The 21,151-nt window shown below is 35.6% G+C and overlaps 1 protein-coding gene across 1 annotated transcript in view; it reads left to right on the top strand.

Annotated features, from left to right (window-relative positions):
• The window catches only part of col7a1l (collagen type VII alpha 1-like), a 65,402-nt gene that overhangs the window by 34,450 nt on the left and 9,801 nt on the right, over positions 1–21,151 (top strand). The window contains exons 45-100 of the mRNA XM_067428554.1: positions 463–534; positions 637–696; positions 1,327–1,362; positions 1,495–1,575; positions 1,759–1,794; positions 2,015–2,059; positions 2,260–2,331; positions 2,478–2,513; positions 2,703–2,732; positions 2,980–3,021; positions 3,107–3,169; positions 3,252–3,290; positions 3,402–3,461; positions 3,574–3,606; positions 4,007–4,072; positions 4,180–4,224; positions 4,298–4,333; positions 4,433–4,459; positions 4,558–4,626; positions 4,710–4,772; positions 4,930–4,947; positions 5,034–5,069; positions 5,164–5,202; positions 5,294–5,329; positions 6,285–6,419; positions 6,587–6,688; positions 6,937–7,119; positions 7,998–8,105; positions 8,561–8,605; positions 9,192–9,266; positions 9,697–9,756; positions 9,930–9,974; positions 10,089–10,142; positions 11,227–11,280; positions 11,359–11,412; positions 13,550–13,627; positions 13,738–13,791; positions 13,908–13,946; positions 14,315–14,821; positions 15,380–15,415; positions 15,856–15,882; positions 15,969–16,028; positions 16,166–16,291; positions 16,430–16,501; positions 16,602–16,637; positions 16,743–16,802; positions 16,975–17,019; positions 17,610–17,645; positions 18,359–18,394; positions 18,479–18,535; positions 19,498–19,569; positions 20,221–20,292; positions 20,414–20,449; positions 20,530–20,610; positions 20,845–20,898; positions 20,979–21,032. Coding sequence (XP_067284655.1) covers positions 463–534; positions 637–696; positions 1,327–1,362; positions 1,495–1,575; positions 1,759–1,794; positions 2,015–2,059; positions 2,260–2,331; positions 2,478–2,513; positions 2,703–2,732; positions 2,980–3,021; positions 3,107–3,169; positions 3,252–3,290; positions 3,402–3,461; positions 3,574–3,606; positions 4,007–4,072; positions 4,180–4,224; positions 4,298–4,333; positions 4,433–4,459; positions 4,558–4,626; positions 4,710–4,772; positions 4,930–4,947; positions 5,034–5,069; positions 5,164–5,202; positions 5,294–5,329; positions 6,285–6,419; positions 6,587–6,688; positions 6,937–7,119; positions 7,998–8,105; positions 8,561–8,605; positions 9,192–9,266; positions 9,697–9,756; positions 9,930–9,974; positions 10,089–10,142; positions 11,227–11,280; positions 11,359–11,412; positions 13,550–13,627; positions 13,738–13,791; positions 13,908–13,946; positions 14,315–14,821; positions 15,380–15,415; positions 15,856–15,882; positions 15,969–16,028; positions 16,166–16,291; positions 16,430–16,501; positions 16,602–16,637; positions 16,743–16,802; positions 16,975–17,019; positions 17,610–17,645; positions 18,359–18,394; positions 18,479–18,535; positions 19,498–19,569; positions 20,221–20,292; positions 20,414–20,449; positions 20,530–20,610; positions 20,845–20,898; positions 20,979–21,032 — 3,693 coding nt within the window. The remainder of the gene's footprint in view (positions 1–462; positions 535–636; positions 697–1,326; positions 1,363–1,494; positions 1,576–1,758; positions 1,795–2,014; positions 2,060–2,259; positions 2,332–2,477; positions 2,514–2,702; positions 2,733–2,979; positions 3,022–3,106; positions 3,170–3,251; positions 3,291–3,401; positions 3,462–3,573; positions 3,607–4,006; positions 4,073–4,179; positions 4,225–4,297; positions 4,334–4,432; positions 4,460–4,557; positions 4,627–4,709; positions 4,773–4,929; positions 4,948–5,033; positions 5,070–5,163; positions 5,203–5,293; positions 5,330–6,284; positions 6,420–6,586; positions 6,689–6,936; positions 7,120–7,997; positions 8,106–8,560; positions 8,606–9,191; positions 9,267–9,696; positions 9,757–9,929; positions 9,975–10,088; positions 10,143–11,226; positions 11,281–11,358; positions 11,413–13,549; positions 13,628–13,737; positions 13,792–13,907; positions 13,947–14,314; positions 14,822–15,379; positions 15,416–15,855; positions 15,883–15,968; positions 16,029–16,165; positions 16,292–16,429; positions 16,502–16,601; positions 16,638–16,742; positions 16,803–16,974; positions 17,020–17,609; positions 17,646–18,358; positions 18,395–18,478; positions 18,536–19,497; positions 19,570–20,220; positions 20,293–20,413; positions 20,450–20,529; positions 20,611–20,844; positions 20,899–20,978; positions 21,033–21,151) is intronic.

The raw sequence follows: 21,151 nt of genomic DNA, 5'->3' as shown, positions 1-21,151 counted from the left end.
GGCATTGGAATATCTCTTTCTAAAACTTTATTAATTTCCCTTCTAACCCTCTCCCAATACATTTGTATTTTAGGGCATTCCCAGAATATATGCACATAGTCCCCCACCATCCCACATTCTCTGCAGCGCTTGGACAACTTTAACACAGTTAATTAGTGCCGTGAGCATCGATTTGAAACCAATATCTCCCTCAGGTCTGCTTGTCAATGAATACGCAATGCAAAAACAACAGTTTTATAAACTACAAAGCTTTGATGCAAGCCCCAAAACACCCCAGGGGTAAAATCTGTAATTGGTGCATTTAATTAAAGGCTTTTAGGTGATAACCCTAATTAAACCAAATTGAGCTTGAGGACGACTGCCATATTGGCCAGTCTGTGATGTATGTTGTTTGGTTACATATTGTTTGAAATGGTCATCAGTAGAGGTTTTAAGATTTTTTTCCCTGAACTGGATATTAAGGGAGATGTCGGACAAGTTGGGCCACCAGGACCACAAGGAATAAAAGGAGATCAGGGTGATAAAGGTGAAAAGGTAGGTGTGTGTTTGTTGTTGGATGTAAAAGTAAAATTAATTGCACCTATTGATTAGCTGCAATCGGAATGTACTGATTTGTTGTCTTCCGGGTTTTTAAAGGGCAATCCTGGATTTGGAATCCCCGGTCAGTCTGGTCCCAAGGGAGAGAGTGGCGAAAGAGTGAGTGTTTATGAGACTAGAATAGCAAGTGTTTGCTTCCAACCACAGGACACAATGCAGAAAACTGAAGGAAAAAAAAATGTCCACACCCACATTTTATTACTTCAGATTTGATTTAACAATAACGTTTTAACCTCTCAGATATTTATTAGGAATATATTAAATAGACCCCAGTTTCTATTTTATATATATATATATATATATATATATATATATATATATATATATATATATATATATATATATATATATATATATATATATATATATATATCTATCAATAAGATTTTCAATAAGATTTTTTTAAGAAGTCTTTTATGCTCACCAAGGCTGCATTTGTTTGGTAAAAAATACAATAATAACTGTACTATTGTGAAATATTATTGCAATTTAAAATAACTATTTTGTATTTTAATGTATTTTAAAATGTAATTTATTGCTCTCATGGTAAAAGCTGAATTTTCTGCATCATTCCGCCAGTGTCATGCAAATCATTCTAATAAGCTGATTTGTTGCACAAGAATTATACTATTATTTCTTCATTATTAATAAAAACAGTGAATATTTTTGTGGAAATCTTGAAATCTTAAAAATGTTCTGTTCTGTCTCACTTCTTTTTTTAATGCCCAGGGTAATGTTGGATTATCAGGGAAACCAGGGGCAAAAGTAAGTTTATTATATGCTCTTGATTTTAATACATGTGAAATTATGTCAGACTACAAAGGTGATTGTGAATCTTTGGCAAAGAGAAGGCATAAAAGATCATGCACATGAACACTTGCTTTTGGTTGTGTCCAGGGCAATGATGGGTCCAAAGGAGAGAAAGGAGAGGTGGGTTTCCCAGGCAACCCTGGTTCTCCAGGACTAAGAGGTAAAGATGTAAGTAAATCGAGAGCCCAAATTGACTGATACGAGAAGTATGCAAGTGTGTGTTTGTGAGCACGTGTGTCTGTGTGCTTTGCATCATTGCATTAAGGATATTAGAGATTTTGAAGGGTTATAAAATATCCATTGTTTGCTTTTCAATTCATGTTTTGTCATCCATATTTAATTAAATTCCAGGGTGTGCCAGGACCGAAAGGGGAGGTGGGATCAAGGGTGAGACTCAACAACAAGCAGCACAGAGAGACCCACACCTTCACACACAATTATATTTTCTATTATATTTGAGATTTTCACTGACTTATATTGTTTTTACACTGAGCTAATGATATTTCATGTCCCCTAAATCACACATTAGCCTTTTTGTATATTTATTAAGCTGTTTGTGTCTTTACAGTGTAAGTGATTTCAGGTTGTTTTACTTTATTTGTTACAGGGAGAGTCTGGTTCACCAGGAGAACCCGGAGAGAGAGGTGTCAAGGTATTGTCTCTCTTCTAAACCTAAAATCACATTTTCCCAATCAGATATTCTTTATTGGCCTGTTTGTAATAATTTCACCCTCCCCCTTTAAATCTTTACCTTTGTCTCTCTGTATAAACTGTATATATAATACTAGTTGCTTTTGTTGCTCAAAGCATTAAGTCTATACCACTCACACTTCTCCTCATCTCCAACATCAGGGCCCTCTCGGTCTTCCAGGACGACCCGGTGACCCTGGGGGAAAAGGCGAGCCTGGGAAATTAGGGTTACCGGTAAGCAGATTCCTTTTATTTTACATTTTATAGACAATCATTGATCAAATGCTCTTCTGAAGCACTTTCAGAGTGCCACTGAATTATGAACCATATTAGCACAGAATAGTCAATACTGTTTGGTAATGAATGTCCATATTTTTCAGGGTCCAGAGGGAAACAAAGGAGCGAAAGGGGACCAGGTATGTGCTATTAAAAAGCACTGAATAACGTTATTTTGTATACTTTTTTAAAGAGGAATTCAATAATTTATTGACGGGTCATGCTCTGTGCTTGCTTAACATGATCTTAGTTTTTTTTTGTCATGCTGGGGCTCTCCGATGATAAATTAATAAGCAGGAGTCACCATATTAATATTGTATTCTCTGCAGGGGCTGCCGGGACCACCGGGAATTACTCAAGTGGGTTTTACTGTCCTTACTGTGTATTATAATCAAGCTATTTAACATAAATAAATATTAATGTGATCATGTCGTTTTCGCTTGGTTGATTTAAAATTAGTTTGTTACACATGTCAAAAACTGTCAAGATGATATTGCTCTTGTGGCAGTCACTATTTTTGTAATTCATTTGTTTGGCCATTTTATGGTTATCTTTGTTAATACAAATTGTCAGTATCTTCAGATTCTCATAATTATTTTCCCCTAGTTTACCACATCAGACAACACCATACTCACCAGGGCCATTAAGGTAAAGTAAGACATCTAGAAATGTATACAAATTTACAATCTAGAAACGTTCAGGCAAATGTGTGTGTTTGGTGGTGTCTTGAAAGGGTGAACCTGGTGAGCCGGGACTCCCAGGACTCCAGGGGGAGATAGGACGTCCTGGACCACCTGTAAGTGAGGTTTTTTAAATCCTATGTATGCATTAGAAAAAACAGAGTGATATAGGTTACATTTTTCTTTTTTGTCATTTAGGGTCCTGAAGGTAAACCAGGTCCTCCGGGGAATTCATTGGTGAGTCAATATAAAGTCTTAAATAAATAAATGCATACGTTTTGTCCGTTTTTCAGATGGCATGTCGTTTAATTACTTATTTAATGTAGCTCAATTTTCATTCTCTTCTAGTTGGGACCTAGTACAGGAAGAGGTGGCCTGGATGGTCTACCAGGAAGCCCTGGATCTAAGGTTCGACTACTTCCTGATTCAGTATATCTGCAATATGACGGCTAATCATTCTCTTCATTTGCACTGTTGTAATCATTTGCAGTTATAATTAACCATGTGGTTGTGTACGCAGGGTGAACCAGGACAGAGTGGGGACCCAGGACCAGTGAGTAGGCCTAATAACAATTATTTTGTGATCATTTATCATGTGATTCATATTTTAAATATCAGTGACATTAACTGAATTGCAGGGTGCGCAGGTGTACAGTATTAAAAGGCATCAAAATACACAATGTCTGCTAATGAGTCTGTAGGACCCTTTTAATGTGTCATTTTTGCTAAAAGAAAATGGAGAGATTAGCTAAAATAATCAAGTACGTGCTCTTTCCTAAAGGTTATCTTTTGTTCTTGAAGAACAGATAATTATTATAATTAGAGTTAATGCTGTACTTTTCAGTGTGTGTACGTGTGTGATCCAAATGTCCCTCCTAAAGTTTGTACAGTATAAAAATCATTATGTGTATGGAGAATCTTCGAATGTTTTTATTTTTATTTTAATTAAACAGAAAGGAGAGAAAGGAGATCCTGGCCGTGCTGGCATTACTGGTATGCCTGGTTTACCTGGAACACCTGTGAGTGTACAGTGATAACATTTACAGCAGATATAAACCATAACTTTTATAATAATAAAGCTATTAATTTCCTCTCTTTTCTTATCTTCTGTTCTCTCTTTGTTCAGGGCAAACCTGGTGTCGATGGGAAACGTGGAGTAGCTGGAAAAGATGTATGTTTAAAATATTGTTGTAGTCCTAAATGCTTTTTTAAGACTATTTATAAAACTAAACCATTTTTTTCAGGGAGAACAAGGTACAAAGGGTGATGAAGGAACGAAGGTGGGAGAACAGAGTGATATGAACTATTCCATTATCCCATTTAACCCTATTTAAGTTTAAATGTATTTGGCTAACATCATTTCTTATTTTAATGCATAGGGTGAAAAAGGTGAACCTGGTGCAAATGTAAGATAATCCAAGTTTTAAGCAAACTGTGGTATGATTAAATGGTTTGTTTATATCCATTGTATGTTACGCATTTTTTGTCATTTTACCTGCTTTAGGGAAATGAAGGTCAAAAAGGAGAGCAAGGATCTCCAGGCTTGCCAGGTCCTCCCATTGTTCTCCAAGAGGTATAAGTTTTTAGTTTGAGCTTAGACAAGATTTTATTCGCAACAATGACTATTGCTAAATTATACTGGTATTTTTTTCCTAGGGTATGTCTATTGAGGATATAAAAAATGCATTTCCCATACCAATGGGACCCCCTGGTGCAGCGGTGAGTGTGTAACATACATTGATATCCTTGCGAGCTTATTTACCAAATATCAGGAAATGTGAAACATTTAGATGTAAATGACGTGAGGCTTTTATGTTTTTGAAAATGTATTATTTTGAGGTACTTTTTTAGCCCTTACATGTGTTTCTGTGTGTAGGGTCCTCCTGGGATGAAGGTAAAGTAGTCTATTAATTGCCAAAAATCCTTGAAGAAATGAAAAGATTCTCAGGCGATATCTAATTTTTCTCCTTTGGTTGGCAGGGAGAGAAAGGAGAGATGGGTCTGAAAGGAGAGAAGGTACCAAACATTCTTCATCTTATTGATTGCACAAGTTATCTTCACATGTCTATGTTGCAGAAGGAATGATAGTGGGCACTGTATTATTTAACAGGGTGATGCGGGCCCACCTGGGAGAGCTGTTGAAATGAAGGTCTTCATGGTTACTCAATGCCTGTACATAATTTACTTCATTACTAAGCTGATCTTAGGTGGTGTAAACATATTGTTTTGTTCTATTTCAGGACATTGAAGGCTTGTTTGATTCATATGGTATTAAAGTAAGTGTGCTGAAGGCAAAATATTTGATTTTTCTTACATAAATGAACTTCAATAATAATTCTAAAACATTTTTTTTAATGATGGTAACATTTTTGTATGGGGAACCCTTTTAACTAATTGCTTATTAGCTGGCATATTGGCTGTTTATTTGCATTTATAAATCACATATTAATGCTTTATTTTGCACGACCATATTCTACACCTGTTTTATCCTACCCAATACCAAAACTTAAACAATTCAACAGCTACCTGTACCTACTAACTATTACTAAGCAGTAAATTAGGAGCTTATTGAGGCAAAAGTTGTAGTTAAAGGTGAATATGTGTTCCCTATATTAAGTGTTACAAACATAATTGATGGAGGTTCTTTTTAAGTGGAAGTAATGCTATATAACAATAGAGATATATGAATATTTTTTTATAGATTTAATTATTTGTTGCCAAATTAAGTGACTGTCTATTTTTTATTGATATCAAAATACTAAATGCTAAAAACAGAACAATTAATGACACTATATTTATACAATAGGTGTTTTACTAAATAATAACAGAATCTAATATAATTAGCCCCTATATTAACCTTTAATTAAATTTGTATCAACTATTAAGCTTTCATATTAAATTAAAATGTTGCTTCAATATTTAATATTCCTACTGAAAGCAATATTCTCAATGGAGGCAGCATTCATTACATCCATAACATATACATCATTTAAATGACTTTTTGTTTTGAAAATGAAGTTACTCACTAACAATTGTGAATCATTTAAGGATTTGAAATTGACCACCAGTACGTACTGTGACTTGTGATAAATGTACTGGTTTATAAAAGTCACTTCTACATTATTAACCATTTTATTGTCATCTTATGCATTATGTATTCATATGAATTCTATCAATTTTGAGAGTAAAACAGTACCATATTTGCAATAAATAAAATATCCCACTTCCCAGCTTTCGCTGCTGAAGGCTTTGATTGACAGGCTGCTTCAGGATGGAATGGAGGAGCTTCTTCATGAGATCGGCACCAGCAGAAGAGTGAAAGGAGACAGACAGGAGCCTGACTCCAACGTCATCACCGAATACACTGTGAGTAGCCTCTTAAACATAGAAAACATCTCAAGAAAATGACTTACTATAACAATAGTACAAACACTTTGACTTCTACTCAGACTTGCCATGCATATGTACTATCAGCAATAATGGTATGGCTATATTAAGCCTATTGAATCATGAGAGCGCTCTCTAATCCACAGAGCTCAGTAAAGTACAATCACCCACAAGAGTCATTACCTGATGCGGATTTGATTGAGGAAGAATCTGATCTTGAAGAGGGGCAGACACCTGAACCCAGTCCTGTAAGCAAACATCCGTTCCTTTGTCAGTAATTACTGCACCATTATTCAAAATCCATGACCTAACATCAATACTTTTAGTTTTTTTCAGATATATTTGATTGATTTGCTCTGATTTAATGTTGCTTTTTCAATTAGTGGCATGATGATCATGATGTTGCCCCTCTCATGCGGCAATTGTGTTTATTGATTTATTGAAAGCAGTATTTTTGTTGTTGTTGTTTTTAATGAGGCTTGTCTTGTCATTTAAGGAGGCTGTGTCTGAAACAGAAGTGGGCCCTACCCTTTCGACCATCTCTACTATTCACAAAAAGACTGACCTGAGTAAAGCAAAGGACAAGCTGGTACATATCGAAGAAAAGAAACTTGTGGAGACCAACTTCAGTGATGTAACACATTTGAAATTTCTCCAAACCAACATATCCTCTGAGAGGGTATGTTCACTAGTAATTATGTTGTTTATTGTACTGAAGCTCATTAATATTGTGGTTTATACGGACAAAATGCACTTCATCTATGATAATGCCAAACATACACCTCAGCACTTAAGCATTTATACATTTTAAATAAATCAGTATTTTTAACTGATCAATTAAATTTAAATGAGCTTAAAGGGATTGTTCACCCAAAAATGGAAATTACCCCATGATTTTACTCACCTTCCAGCCATCCTAGGTTTATATGACATTCTTCTTTCCTAGCTCTTCCAAGCATTATAAGTGAATGGCAGCCCCAAATTTGAAGCCCAAAAAGTGCATCCATCCCATAAAAGTAAACCACATGGCTCAAGAGGGTTAATAAAGGCCTTCTGAAGTGAATCAATGGGTTTCTGTGAGAAAAAGATCCATATTTTACATAAAGTAAAATATCTAGCTTCCGTCAGACCACCTTCTGTATTCAGCTCATGAAATAAGCATAATTGGCACGATGTATTACGTTGGACGTAGCGTAAGGGCTTTGAACTGTGAGAGGCGTTACACTTTCTTCGTAAATTGAATACGGAAGGCAGTCTGGTGAAAGCTAGATATATTTTACTTTGAGATTTCAAATATGGATATACTTCTTACCAAAACCCAACGATTCGCTTCAAAAGGCTTCTATGAAAGGCCTCTGAAAGAAGAATGTCATATACACCTAGGATGGCTTCAGGAATTATGGCATCATTTTAATTTGTGGGTGAACTAACCCTTTAAAATGATTTGTTTTGATTTGGAATGTCTTGTTTTCTGATTTCCTTTAATATAATACCATTGAATTACTACTTTTAAAACAAGTTTTAATCATAAAAAAGCTTTTTTCGCTTTTTTGACAGTTGAGTTCTGGGAAGGTAGAGGTAAGTATGGAGACAGTTTTCCACAGCCACGAGGACACGGGGAAGAAAACATCTGGAGAGAAGAAGAAAGGCAGAGAGAGGGGAAAGGTAAAGTGATCTCGGTGTGTTATCAATGAGTTTCAGTCTCAGTTATGTGTTATAATTAGCCATAAACATGTTTTTGCTATTAACCCTGTAATGCCTGACATATGAAATAATAAGACAAAATAAAAAAATATATATAACAATAATAAATAATTAGGTGTAATAATGATAGTATCATATTTGATACATCAGGCTTTCATGGCTTGTGTTGTATGATATTTGCGTATCAAACATGATACAGTAAGCTTTATAGGGTTTCTTTATACTGGTGAAAATGTTTAATCTGTGTAGTAATAATAAACACCTAACCAGACATACCTAGAACTAAATATTTCAATTAAATATAATAAAAAGTCATGGCTGCTAACCTCCTAATTGTATCTAAATATGTCTGATGATTGTTATTTAAAGCCATCTCATAAATTATGATGCTTCTCAACTGCTAAACTCTCAACCAGGGCAAAGGAAATAAAGGACGGCAAAAACGGCAAAGGAAACGTTTGGTAAATGTTTCATCATCGCACCTAACCTGACATTCACACATCATTCACATCCAAGGGAGCTATATATTGACCTTTTTTCTATCACATGGAACTCTATTTTTGTGATTGCTGAAATATTCTGATACTATACTATAGACTTAATTATTTATAGCCTAAATATTTAATTCAAAAAAAGCATAAACCCCCAAAATAATTTTAATCATACACTTAAATTGATCATTAAATGCACATGTGGTTTGCCCATAAACACACAGCATTAATACTTTAATAAATATGCCATGAAAATCACTTATAACAGTCAGTATCTGTATTTCAACTAATAGAATAATTCACGAAAAATGAAATGGCTTTTAATTTTTGGTTTGATTTATAACTACTTAAATTGTCCATAAAGCATGATTACCAATACTGTTATTTAGTTTAGTATGTAATGTCTAAATCTAGCCTCTAATATGTAAATGTGTAACTAATCTATTCTCTCACCGTTTTGCATGTTTGTTTGTTCATTGGCATCTTTTTAGCTGATCGTGTTCTTTATTTGTCATTAGAAGGCAGAAATAATTTCTCTTACTATGTTAAATTACAGGAAGATCAAGACGACATGGAAGAGGAGGTTGAGGAAGCATCATATGACGATGAGGAATACAGTCTTGAATATGAGGTGAGTCTGTCACATGATGATGTGATCTAATTTAAGACGGCATCATGTGATTAATAAACTCAAAAGATTTCACACAGTACATTGGATTTTGTCTGTAATGTGTCTCTTAGTATTCACATGTGCACAATTTGCTGAATGGGACCTGACATATCAGCCTACACTAATAAGTTTACCTCATATCTCCCTCACTCACGCCCACCCACAGTGAAGAGTTCAATTACACCGTTCACTTCACAATTTAGAAGACTTTAATATATTACTCCCACTCCCCAGCCTAAATAAGAAACCGATTACTAATTAATGTTGATTAATTATTCTCATAGTCTTCCAGCTTTCAGTTTATATCTTTAAACAAATGGTTTGCACACTGTAAGCATTTTTCATGAACTTTTCACATTGATTTTTAAACGTTTTGTTTGTATCGTGTCAGGACGAGCTGCCCTCAAAAGAGCCTTTTCCCTCTCGAGAGGAGGAGGACGGAGGGGAGGAGGTGAGCGTTATTGAAACCAAATCAAATCACAATATACATATAAATACACAACTGAAAGCACTTGCAGAGACAGTCATAATTTAGATTAATGCATGTTACAGTGCAATCATTTTTCCTCAATACTGTAGGGCTGTTCGAAATGCATAAAGCTAAAGAAGCTTTCTTTTCCTCAGCTAAAATTCTCAGCAACAACAGCTTTATACACACAGGAAAATGAGGTAAGAGTCTCTGCTTAAATTCTCTTTTTAATACTATTAATGATTTAAAATGTTTATGGTTGCATAGGAGCAGGGTATTTTATGATGCTCCAAAAAATGTTAAAATTCACACAGGGTGAGACAGAAATATCTCCTCCGATTATACAGTCTCCAGAGGAGATCAGACTGGTAAGAATAAACACTACTGTTCAAAAGATTTTATCATGTTTTTGAAAGTATCTAATGCTCACCAAGGCTGCATTTATTTAATTCAAATAAAATACAGAAAATTGTAATATTGTGAAAATATTTTAAGGTTTTAAGGCTTTTTTAATATTTCATTAATTAGCATTAGCCAATTACTACTTTAGTTAACAAGAATTAAGAATGAACAATAATTTTATTTATTTAATATAAAATACTGCTGCATTTATTAATCTTAGTTCATGTTAATTTCACCATTTACTAATACATTATTAAAATCAAAAGTTGTATTTGTTAACGAATTCCCTATGGAAGCTTGTTTCTGCTACAGAATAAAACATTTTTTAATATAATTGCAACTCTTTATATATAAAGACAGAATTGTGTGATATAAAGTCATAATGGCAAGATATTAAGTCAGAATTATGAGATTTAAAGTAAGAATTGTGAGATATAAAGCCAGGATTACGAATTATAAAGTCAGATCTGTGAGATATAAAGTTAGAATTGCAAAATATAAAGTCAAAATAACCTTTTTAATTTTTATTCTAGGGCAGAAACAAGCTTCCATAATGTGCTGTGTACTAACATGAACAAACAATGAAAGACTGTTTTTTTTTATTAACTAACATTAACAAAGATGAATAAATACACTAATAAATGTATTGCTTATTTTTAGTTCATGTTAGTTAAAGGTTAACAAATGAGAACTTATTGTAAAGTGTTATCATTTTAAAATATATTTTATTCCTGTGATAGCAAAGCTGAATCATTTTTTTTGTGTCACATGATCCTTCAGAAATCATTCTAATGTGCTGATTTGGTGCTCAAGAAACATTTCTTATTATTATTATCAATGTTGAAAACATTTTAATATTTTTGGAAACTGGTCCAAATTTTGAACTGACAATTTTTAACAGAAGTGAATGCAAAATTTAAATACCTTTTTATGGTCATTCATAATTTATTGTTTGACAACTTTTAATCCCCTAATGACCAACATTCATCATCATATATCTCCTTCACCCAGTATGGCTGGCAATGTTTGACAGAAAACTATTTGTTTCAGACGGCTCACACAACACCAGCGAGTCGCCTGCTTTCATCAAGAGTAACAGATCAGGTACTTGTTTGATACTATATTCATTTCAGCAGCTTAATGCATATGATACACATTGACTTATTTTTTTATGTTTTACAGAAGCCCGAAACCACATTATTATCAGTGCTAAATACAACACAAACTGGAGAGGAGGTAAACGTTTCTCTGTAATTTTGCTTTCTGTCTTCCTTCTGTTTTATTCCCCAGCTCATGCATTGATATGCTGCAAGTCTTGCATGTTGCTTTTGTTTGAAGCATGAACTAACTAGAGCTTTGGCTTCAGCATGTTTGTGGGACACTGATGAGTTATTTCATTAGCATTTTTTGCATGAAAAAATCAGTGAATTTCACCAGTGCAAACAATATTTTGCGTATGTTCATGTGCATTTTAAACAGCCAACTTCAGTGTATGAGTTTAAAGTGTGGGTTTCAAAAACATATAAATGATCATGAAGTAACACACTGACATCCCAGCATGCACTGCACTTGAACTTTAGTCATGATTCCTCTGGTTTGTGTACTTGTAGAATGGAACATTAAACACGCTTTATAGTCGCTCTTACAGATGAGCTACAGGTTTTCTTTAATATATTTATTTTCTTAACACAGGAGCTCCCCTAAACTCTGTAAGAGAGAGATTCAAGTGTATAGAAACTGTGAAGGGTAAAAGAGGGGGAGGATCTGACTGGCCGGCATTACTTTGGGAGAGCCTCCTTTCCCGTCGCACAATGATGATGTCATTCATCCATGCTGCCTCCACCACAACTAGCATGCAGTCCGCTGCAGTGCCTTTGATAGATTGAGAAGACCCACCAGCACTCTCTGAGGAGAGACCAACCCACTATAAACATAAAGAACAGACCTTGTAATGTGCTGTCTTTACTGAACGAACACAAGCTAAATCATAAATCATAGAAACATGACAACACAAAACACTTATGAATGAGTTGTTTTAATAGCTTGTTTGGAGTATCAAATAATTTGCCATTAGAGCTCATGCAACATCGATTTGTTCAGCAGTTACTTATTTATTGATAAGACTGAAAAAGTATTGTATTTTGTTTGTCTGCATATTTACTTTTTTTCGTTTACGGTTACATTATGTGCTACCTGTTTTCACTGGTGAAATTCAAAGACGTATTGCTTTTCTTTGGTATTTAATCTGTTTGTGCATGTCTGTGAGTAAATGTGTTCTTCCTAAACCAGTCTTTACCGGTTTCTGAGTCTTTATTGTGTGTACGTGTGTGTACGTGTGTGTGTGTGTGTGTGTGTGTGTGTGTGTGTGTGTGTGTGTGTGTGTGTGCGTGTGTGTGTGTGTGCGTGCGTGCGTGTGTGTGTGCGTGTGTGTGTGTGTGCTTGTCTTTGTGAAATATCAGGACACAAATGTGTATAATGACATGGGTATGGAGAGAGTGAAATATGAGGACATTACCCATGTCCCCATATTTTAAAATACTTATAAATCATAAAGAGTTAGTTTTTTTGAGGAAGTAAAAATGCTAAATGTTTCCTGTGATGGGTAGGTTTAGGGGCAGGGGCAGTGTAGGGGGATAGAAAATATGGTTTGTACAGTATAAAAAATATTACGTCTATAGAATGTCCCCACATTTCACAAAAACAAACGTGAGTGTGTGTGTGTGTGTGTGTGTGTGTGTGTGTGTGTGTGTGTGTGTGTGTGTGTGTGTGTGTGTGTGTGTGTGTGTGTGTGTGTGTGTGTGTGTGTGTGTTCAAGTGTGTCCTTTTCACAATTATGACATTTTTTTACTTCATAACATTTTTAAATAAGGACATCCAGTAACACTTTACAGTACGGGCGCACTAATAGGTTTTAGTTAATTTCTCATTAACAGTTTTTATTCTATATATCATTGTGCATGCTCTTTCTCCCTATTTTTAATTTTAGATTACCTTTGTCATCATCTAATTTGATCTTAAAAAATACTATTAAGTTAATAACCCTGTTAAATGTAATCTCAAAATGAATATGCATTTTTTTCATACACTCAAATCTCAATCAAACAAATGTACAAATATTTTCAGTGTGGGGTGATATCCTTTCAAATATATACCTTATTTAAACGCAAAGGGTACATATTAGTACCTAAATTGTAAACAAAAAAAGTAGTGTACATTGTAAAGAATTTATAGTAGCCTACTTTAATGTTATGGTGCCTAAATTCACATGTAGCATTTAAAACAATTTTTTTTAGAAAGTAAATATAGTAAGGTAGTGCAGTAAATGTACACGAGTGAGAAAAATATGTTTACAAGACTGTTTGGGTATAAACAGGGGTACTTGTCCCACAAAAGTGGCCTGGAAGGGACAAGATCTAAAGTGAAGAGGAGCGCCCCCTCGCCTGAGTACATGGTAAAACAACACGTTTTTTTTTTGTTTTGTTTGTTTTTTGATGATGATCATTTCATTTGCACATAGAATAATCATCTTAATGAAGCACAATTCAAATGTGTCTTCTATAGGCCTACATGCCTGGAACCCCAGGAGGACAAAACCGTTACAGACAGGGATATAAGGTGATGTGCTTTTGATTGGATAAGCTCATTATGGAGAGCTGCAGATGTTATTGCATGATGTAATGGAGGGAAATGGATGGAAGGAAGTAAAATTGTGTTATCTCATCTTCTTTTAGCGTTCCACCTCAGGTGCAGGAGGCAAAAGGAAGCTAAATGTGAGTGAGTTTTACCTACCTAAATATAGTAATTCTTCATAGAAAGTAGAAAATAATTACATTAGGATAATTGCAAGTCAGAAATGCCATGCAAGGAGTTTTTCCTAGTTTTGTAAGTAAACTTTAAGAAAATTGAATTAACTTAAAACAGTCCCAGATTTTATGGTTGTCAATGGGGGCCGAGATCTGCTTGGTTACATTCTTCCAAATATCTTCCCTTGTGTAAAGCAAAACAAATGTATTTATACAAGTTTGGAACAAGTTGGGTGAACTATCCCTTTAAAGTATAATTTTTATAGTGTGAGAAAAAAGGAAACTAATAGCACGATACAAAGTTCTCACACTTTATATTTCTGTCACTTTTGTAGAAAAAGAAGCAAGAAAACAAAGACACTGAGCCTGTGACAGAGATGTACAAGGAAAGAGTGAGGGAAAGAGAGGGAGATAGAGAAGACGAAGTCTATCTTAAGAACAAGGAAAGAATGATTGAAGAGGAAACTGAGGCACAATGGGACATGGAGGAAGAGGATGGTGTGACTGAGACCAAAGAATACAGTTCAGGTGATGGTGATATGGAGACAGGCAGCGAGGAAACAGAGGAAGATTTTGAGCTAGAGAGGGAGAGAGAAAGACAGGAGATGGAAAAAGAAAGGCTTGAGCTGGAACGAGAAAGGGCAGAGGAACTTGAAAGGGAGAGAGAGCTAGAGAGGGAGACAGAGCTGGAGCAAGAGGAAAGGGAGGAGAGAGAGAGACAGTTACAGAGACAAAGAATGGAATGGGAGAGACAACGAGAAAAGATGGAGAGAGAGAGGATGGGAGAGACAAACAGTGAGGAAGACACGGGGCCCCGAATTTCCCACTGTGATTATCTGAAGGTAAGAATGTGCTTTAAAATGTAGTTTTCAACAAAAATACAAATATTCCACATATCCACAACATACATGTAAAAAAGAATAAAATATATATTGATATCTAAAATGTCTTTGATCCACAGGAACACATTATATAATTATAAAGTTTATGTTCGTAAATATATAAATAAACTATATTATATTAATTATATTATATTAATTATATTATATTATATTATATTATATTATATTATATTATATTATATTATATTATATTAATTATATTATATCATATTATATTATATTATATTATATTAATTATATTATATTATATTATATTATATTATATTATATTATATTATATTAATTATATTATATTATATTATATTATATTATATTATATTATATTATATTCCATGGTTATTTCCAGATTTTAAATCCCACATTTTTAGTGCAGTCTCAGACTTTTGTACCCTAACTTAATTACTGTAATGATAGTGCGGTTAAGATTTTCAGTGTGCTCTCTTTTGGACCCCACTGTAATTATGTGCAATAAATGTGCATTTTTCCTTGCTTGAACAGGGACCTCCAGGTGAAAGCGGAAAACCAGGCCCTAAGGTCAGGCAAGCTTTTTCATTATAAGTCAGGACGCTCTGTTCTTAGTAATAAGCATGATAGTCCCATCCCGATAAATAATGCTATCTGAGCAATGCTCTCGTCAGCTCTTATTACTGAACAAGCTCTGTGTGTTCTCAACCAAAGTCTGTTAGATAATCATCCCTGCTTCCTGATTGGTCTGCCCCCCACCCACACACAACATCCCCGCCTCCTCATTCACAATGTTAGGAAATTATTGCTGTCAGTCAAACCTGGTGGGTGGAACTTCAGTCGTCCCCTTCCGCTTGCTTTGATGCCCCCAGAGCTTTATTTTTACTCCTGCGAGTAAATTAATTAGTCTTTATTAGCATTGTACTGATGGAGAACATCTGAGCTCTTTTTGTTATTTGCCCTGTAAAAATTGTGGTTGCGAGTGGCTGATCATTTGTGAATTTGCGCAGGGGGAGATTGGAGAAAAAGGCCAGAAGGTACATTCATTTCCAGATTGGAGTCAACAACTGTTTATCTCAGAATGCTTTACCTTCTTATGATTTGCTTATGTGTTCTGTTTTAGGGAGAACCTGGAAATGGTCACCGTGGGCCAATTGGTCAGGCCGGCCCACCAGGACAAAAGGTGCTTCGTCAATACTGTGAAATTCATTTTCATTCCCAGTTGGGGAGTTTAATGGTCGACATAGAGGAGAGAATACAAACATAAACCCAAACACAGCTAATAATAGATGACTTGTTGCTGATGTTTTATGCACTTAGGGTGAGCCTGGGGAACCAGGACCACCTGGAGCACAGGGCATTCAGGGTATCCGTGGCAACCTTGGCATCCCTGGGTCACCAGGTCAAAGAGGTCAACCAGGTGACCCTGGAGAGCCAGGTAGAACGGTAATGATCAACCCATTCTATATGTTAAATCATTTCCTTATAGTTATGACTATGTTGATTTAATCACATTTTGCAGTTTGAATGCGAAAAATTAGCTAATGCGAATTAGCTAATGAATAAATTTGGATGTTTTTACAGGGTGATAGAGGGAGACGAGGAAAGAATGGCTCACCTGGCACTCCAGGTGCAATTGGTCCCCCTGGACAGCAGGTATCACTGCTGCATTCACTCTGTATTTCAATACATTTACTCTGGATTTTAGTAACAAATGAAGGGTTAATGATCTTTGAACATACTGTTCTTTTTACAGGGTCCTCCTGGCCTCTCCGGGGTTAAAGGTGAAAAGGTAAGTCATTGCATGTTATGTTAATGCTCAACATGAACAGGTTGAAATGCCCCACAAACAGACACAAACATAACATTTATGAAAAGTTGTATCTGCCATCACCAGGGAGACAGTATCCCAGGGGAACCAGGTGACAGGGGAATTTCTGGGCTCCCAGGTCGCCGGGTAATATTATGATAAATGTTCCTTCAGATATTGTAGGTATAATGTTTATTCCATAATAGAGTTCAGTGTCATTATTGAAGTAAATAAATTATAAATTATAGTGTTAAAACAGTTGCATGATTTTTTTTCTGTGTACTTTAAATGCTTATTAATAACTTCTCATCATTACAAGGGAGCTAAAGGCACTATCGGTTCTAGAGGACCTTTGGGTCCAATGGTAAGTCGTGTGTGATTCTATAGACAATATTGGTAACTCTATGGGGAACAAATATTTAGCATTAACTATGACTTTTGCCTCAATAAACTCCTAAGTTCCTTCCTAATTAATAGTTAGTAAGGTAGTTGTTAAGTTTAGGTATTGGGTAGGATAGGGATGTAGAATAAGGCATTATGTGCTTTATAAACAGCCAATATCCTAGTAATATGCATGCTAACAAGCGAATAGCTAATAGCAAGAATTGTTACCTGAACGGATCAACACCTGAAAGAGTAAACGTTGCCAAGTTACTTTTAAAGTTGTTTGTGTCCTCATACATTATTCAGAGAACTGGATTTTGTGAATAACATGCACCATATTTTAGTTAAACACAATGTCTTTCCATCAACCATGGAAACCCAATTACACTCTCACATCACATCATGTCACTAAAATCTTGTAGTCTTGTCCTCTCTTCAACTGTAGTTTCTGAGTATATAGGCAAAAATGGCAAAATACATCTTTTGAATACCTGGCAAAACTTGAAATGATGGAAGTGTCGTGATTCTGTACAAGGTGTTAAGTTCTTATGACCTTTCTCTTTAATTAAGGGTCCTAAAGGCCTGACTGGTGTGAAAGGAGAAAAGGTGAGTTTTCATTTTTAACCCATCTTGGTTTAAATTGAAATCAATAAGCTGTCAAAAATTCAATGTTAAGCTATCTTAAAACTCACTATTTCACTGTTAAAGCCAAAGTGTTGCATTGGAATTCGCTCTCGTCTTCTATTCCTTGATATGAATGGCCATTTTTCTCTGTGATTTTGGCCATCATCCAGCCTCAAAAACGTTATGTCATCCTCCTAACAACAAACAGATTTCTGTGTAAAGAGAATGCAGCAGAGCAGCATCAAAAATATTCAATTGCATTTATGATGATTGGATAGGACTTGTCCCCTTTAATGTCTATGGTGGTTATGGCCAAGCATTGACGGGCTTTAAATGTTAATAGCCAAGACTCTCTGCCAGGATCAGTCTCTGTAGCTCAAAGACATATAGGCAGCTTTGACAGCACTACTGAGCCTCTCTTCTCTCTGCATTGACTGGCCAGATCCTTCTTTTCAACTCTCTCTGCTCAAGCCAATCTTTGAATGTTGTGAACAGCAGTTTCTTCTCACAGACATACACACTCACTCCATCGTCACAATCTGCGTCAGTTGTGCGGTTTTATTTTCGTCAGCGTATGACAGGTTTAAATTTACAATATTGTTTGTAGTGTTGAAACAATACCCCCACAATACCATTTAACAGTCCATCTGAACTGTTTCGAATATAACCCTGATATAACCCTGATTTACTGACAGGGTGACAAAGGGGTGCCTGGTCACAGAGGAGACAAGGTAAGGACAGCATATAAGCATAGATTGAATACCTGTATGGTGTGTATTTAGATTAATTTACCAACTATCATATTGTTTTTGTAGGGTAGCCCTCTGTCCATGCCAGGACCCAGAGGATATAAGGGTCTAAAAGGAGAATCAGTAAGATTGCTGTATTTATGTATAAGTTCATTTCATTTGTTAACTACATTAGTTAACCTGAACTAACAATGAGCAATACAGCATTTATTTATCTCAATATTTAAGACATGTTTAAAATCAGTATCTGTGTCTGCACTGCACTGTGAACTAACATGACCATTTTATTAACAAAAGTTAATCAAATCTGAAATATATTACTCATTGTTCTTTCACAAATGTTAACAAATGGAGCTTGAGTGATCGAATGGAACTCCTCCTACTCTAACCAACTATAGCCTAGTATTTAAACTCATTCAAACTCATGTTCCTCAGTCTGTCGCACAGAATGGAACATACTCTGCAAGAACAAAGACATTTGTTTGTTTTCTCGAGGTGGCAAGAACAAGAACAAAGTTCGCTATGGCCAGTACATTCCATACTTCACGAGAAAAGCAGGCGCTGATCATCTGCGTTTCTCCGCATTAACCACGCCCACTTTAAATGTATGACCAATCACACAATAGTTCTCGGACACCCGCAAGAAAAAAGTTCTGCTCAGGCAATTAGTGGAGAACAAGCTGTGAGGACTCCCACACTAGGGACCCTAGGAACGAGAACTTTTTTCTCTTGCGGAGTATTTTGCAGCCTTTACACCCACCTCCACCCCTTCTTCTCCTAGTATCTTCATTATCGAGTATTGGTATTTTGTTACCGTTGTATCTTTTTCTGTAATATATTCTAAGAAACTTTCGTTTTATTATCAAGGCTGGGGGATTATGTTTCAAGGATGTATCTCGAGCTGTCTAGTATGGCAGCTTGAGCATCTTTGACCTAAGCCTTTCATTCTCATGAATTTCATTCTCAAAGTGGTGCTGACTGAAATAAAACTTTAATGTAAAGTGTTAAATTTAAAAAGTAGAAATGACAGATACAGGTTAATGTTGATGTGTATGTCAATGTGTGTCTTGATTTTTATCTGGCAGGGTGAACGTGGGCTTCCAGGATTTGACGGAGATAAAGGAGAGAAGGGTGAAGATGGTCCACCTGGTGCAAAGGTATTTTACACACCGAGTGAAATATACTGTTTAAATGTTCGAGGTCATAATTTCTGAAGGATCATGTGACGCTGAAGACTGGAGTAATGATGCTGAATATTCAGCTTTGCCATGAGAGGAATAAATTACATTTTAAAGGGGTGGTTCCGTTTTTTTTTTTCTTGGTTGTGTTTATGGGGCGCATTATAACATGTCTTAATACTTCTTCTTTTTTTTTACGCTGTATTTTTCTTATATTAGACCTTTATTCCATACCGCTGTGTTCACTGTCCTTTGAACGGCTCGTTTGCTTCCTGCTTCAGAAGCCCAACCCTCCGAAAAACGCAATGATCTTAGATTGGTTAGATGGCCAAATGTAGTTTCATGTATTTTTATTGGCTGAAGTGCCAAGCACAGGTTGTCTGGACAGCGCCACGCTCCTTACCATTACGGGCAGAAGTCACATCTGGGGCAGTGTGTAATAATATTATACAATATGTAAAAATTGTAATAATATTTCACAGTGAGCATAAAATACTTATTTTAAAAAAACATTTAAAATTCTAGAACTAAAAGATTGTAAACTTAACGTATGATGCCTGTAGAGGTTCATGTATGTAGACTATGTAAAGTGAATTTCTAATTTTTAATAGTTCTTTTGTGTAATTTCAGGGGCTGAAGGGTGAGGCTGGTACCAAAGGAGGCATGGGGACTTTTGGCGCACGTGGTCCAGTAGGACAAAAGGTCAGAATTAGCACTACTATTAAGTTTTTATACTATAGTGCTATATGAAACTGCATTTTAATATGGGTTGTTAAGTTTTTAAATGTTTTTTGCTTTTGGAAAGTAACGTTTATTTCCTTAGGGAGATCCAGGGGAGCCAGGAGCCAATGGAGAAAAGGTAGCATGAGTGGTTGGCGTTGTTTCATTAATCAAGTTTGAGATAGTTAAAACATACTAATTGGCTGAGATGTGTTACAGGGACGAAATGGAGAACATGGAGTGGATGGTGAAATAGGTGACAAGGGAGACATCGGCCTGCAGGGCAGAAAGGGGGATCAGGTGAGAATATGAATCATCTGAATAAAATATTAATAATGAACAAAATCCTCTGAGCAACTGAGGCAACTGAGAGGGAGACTACTGTTCCTTAACCTTTCTTACTAACTCCATTATTTAGATGAATGATTAAATAATTAAGTAGGTTGTCCTGTCAGGTTTTTAAAAAAAAGTTGTTTAAAAGCACACACTTTATTCAGGGGCATAGATTGCGATCTCATTGGTTTGTGTGTTCAGGGTGAGAAAGGTGACCCTGGTTTACCTGGAGATGCAGGAATTAAAGGAGAGAAGGTAAGAAGTTTCAATCCGAACTTACTGATTTAGTTTTTGTGTCCTCACTTGTCTGTAACCGTTGCATTGTTCTCCTGCAGGGCTTCAGAGGTTTCTCTGGTCGAATAGGGAACCCAGGACTGGATGGAGGACAGGTGTTTTGTCATTTCATTTTAAATGAAAAACTGGATTAAAGGGGTACTTCAGCGCAGGGAAGATGAATCTGTATTTAAACTGGTCATTAATGTAGTAGAAATGTGAAATTATTTTTTAA

Source organism: Pseudorasbora parva, chromosome 20 (assembly GCF_024679245.1).
Source record: "Pseudorasbora parva isolate DD20220531a chromosome 20, ASM2467924v1, whole genome shotgun sequence".
Lineage (NCBI taxonomy): Eukaryota > Metazoa > Chordata > Actinopteri > Cypriniformes > Gobionidae > Pseudorasbora > Pseudorasbora parva.
The sequence above is the reverse complement of the archived record's forward strand: the minus strand, read 5'-3'. Positions and strand labels throughout refer to the sequence as shown.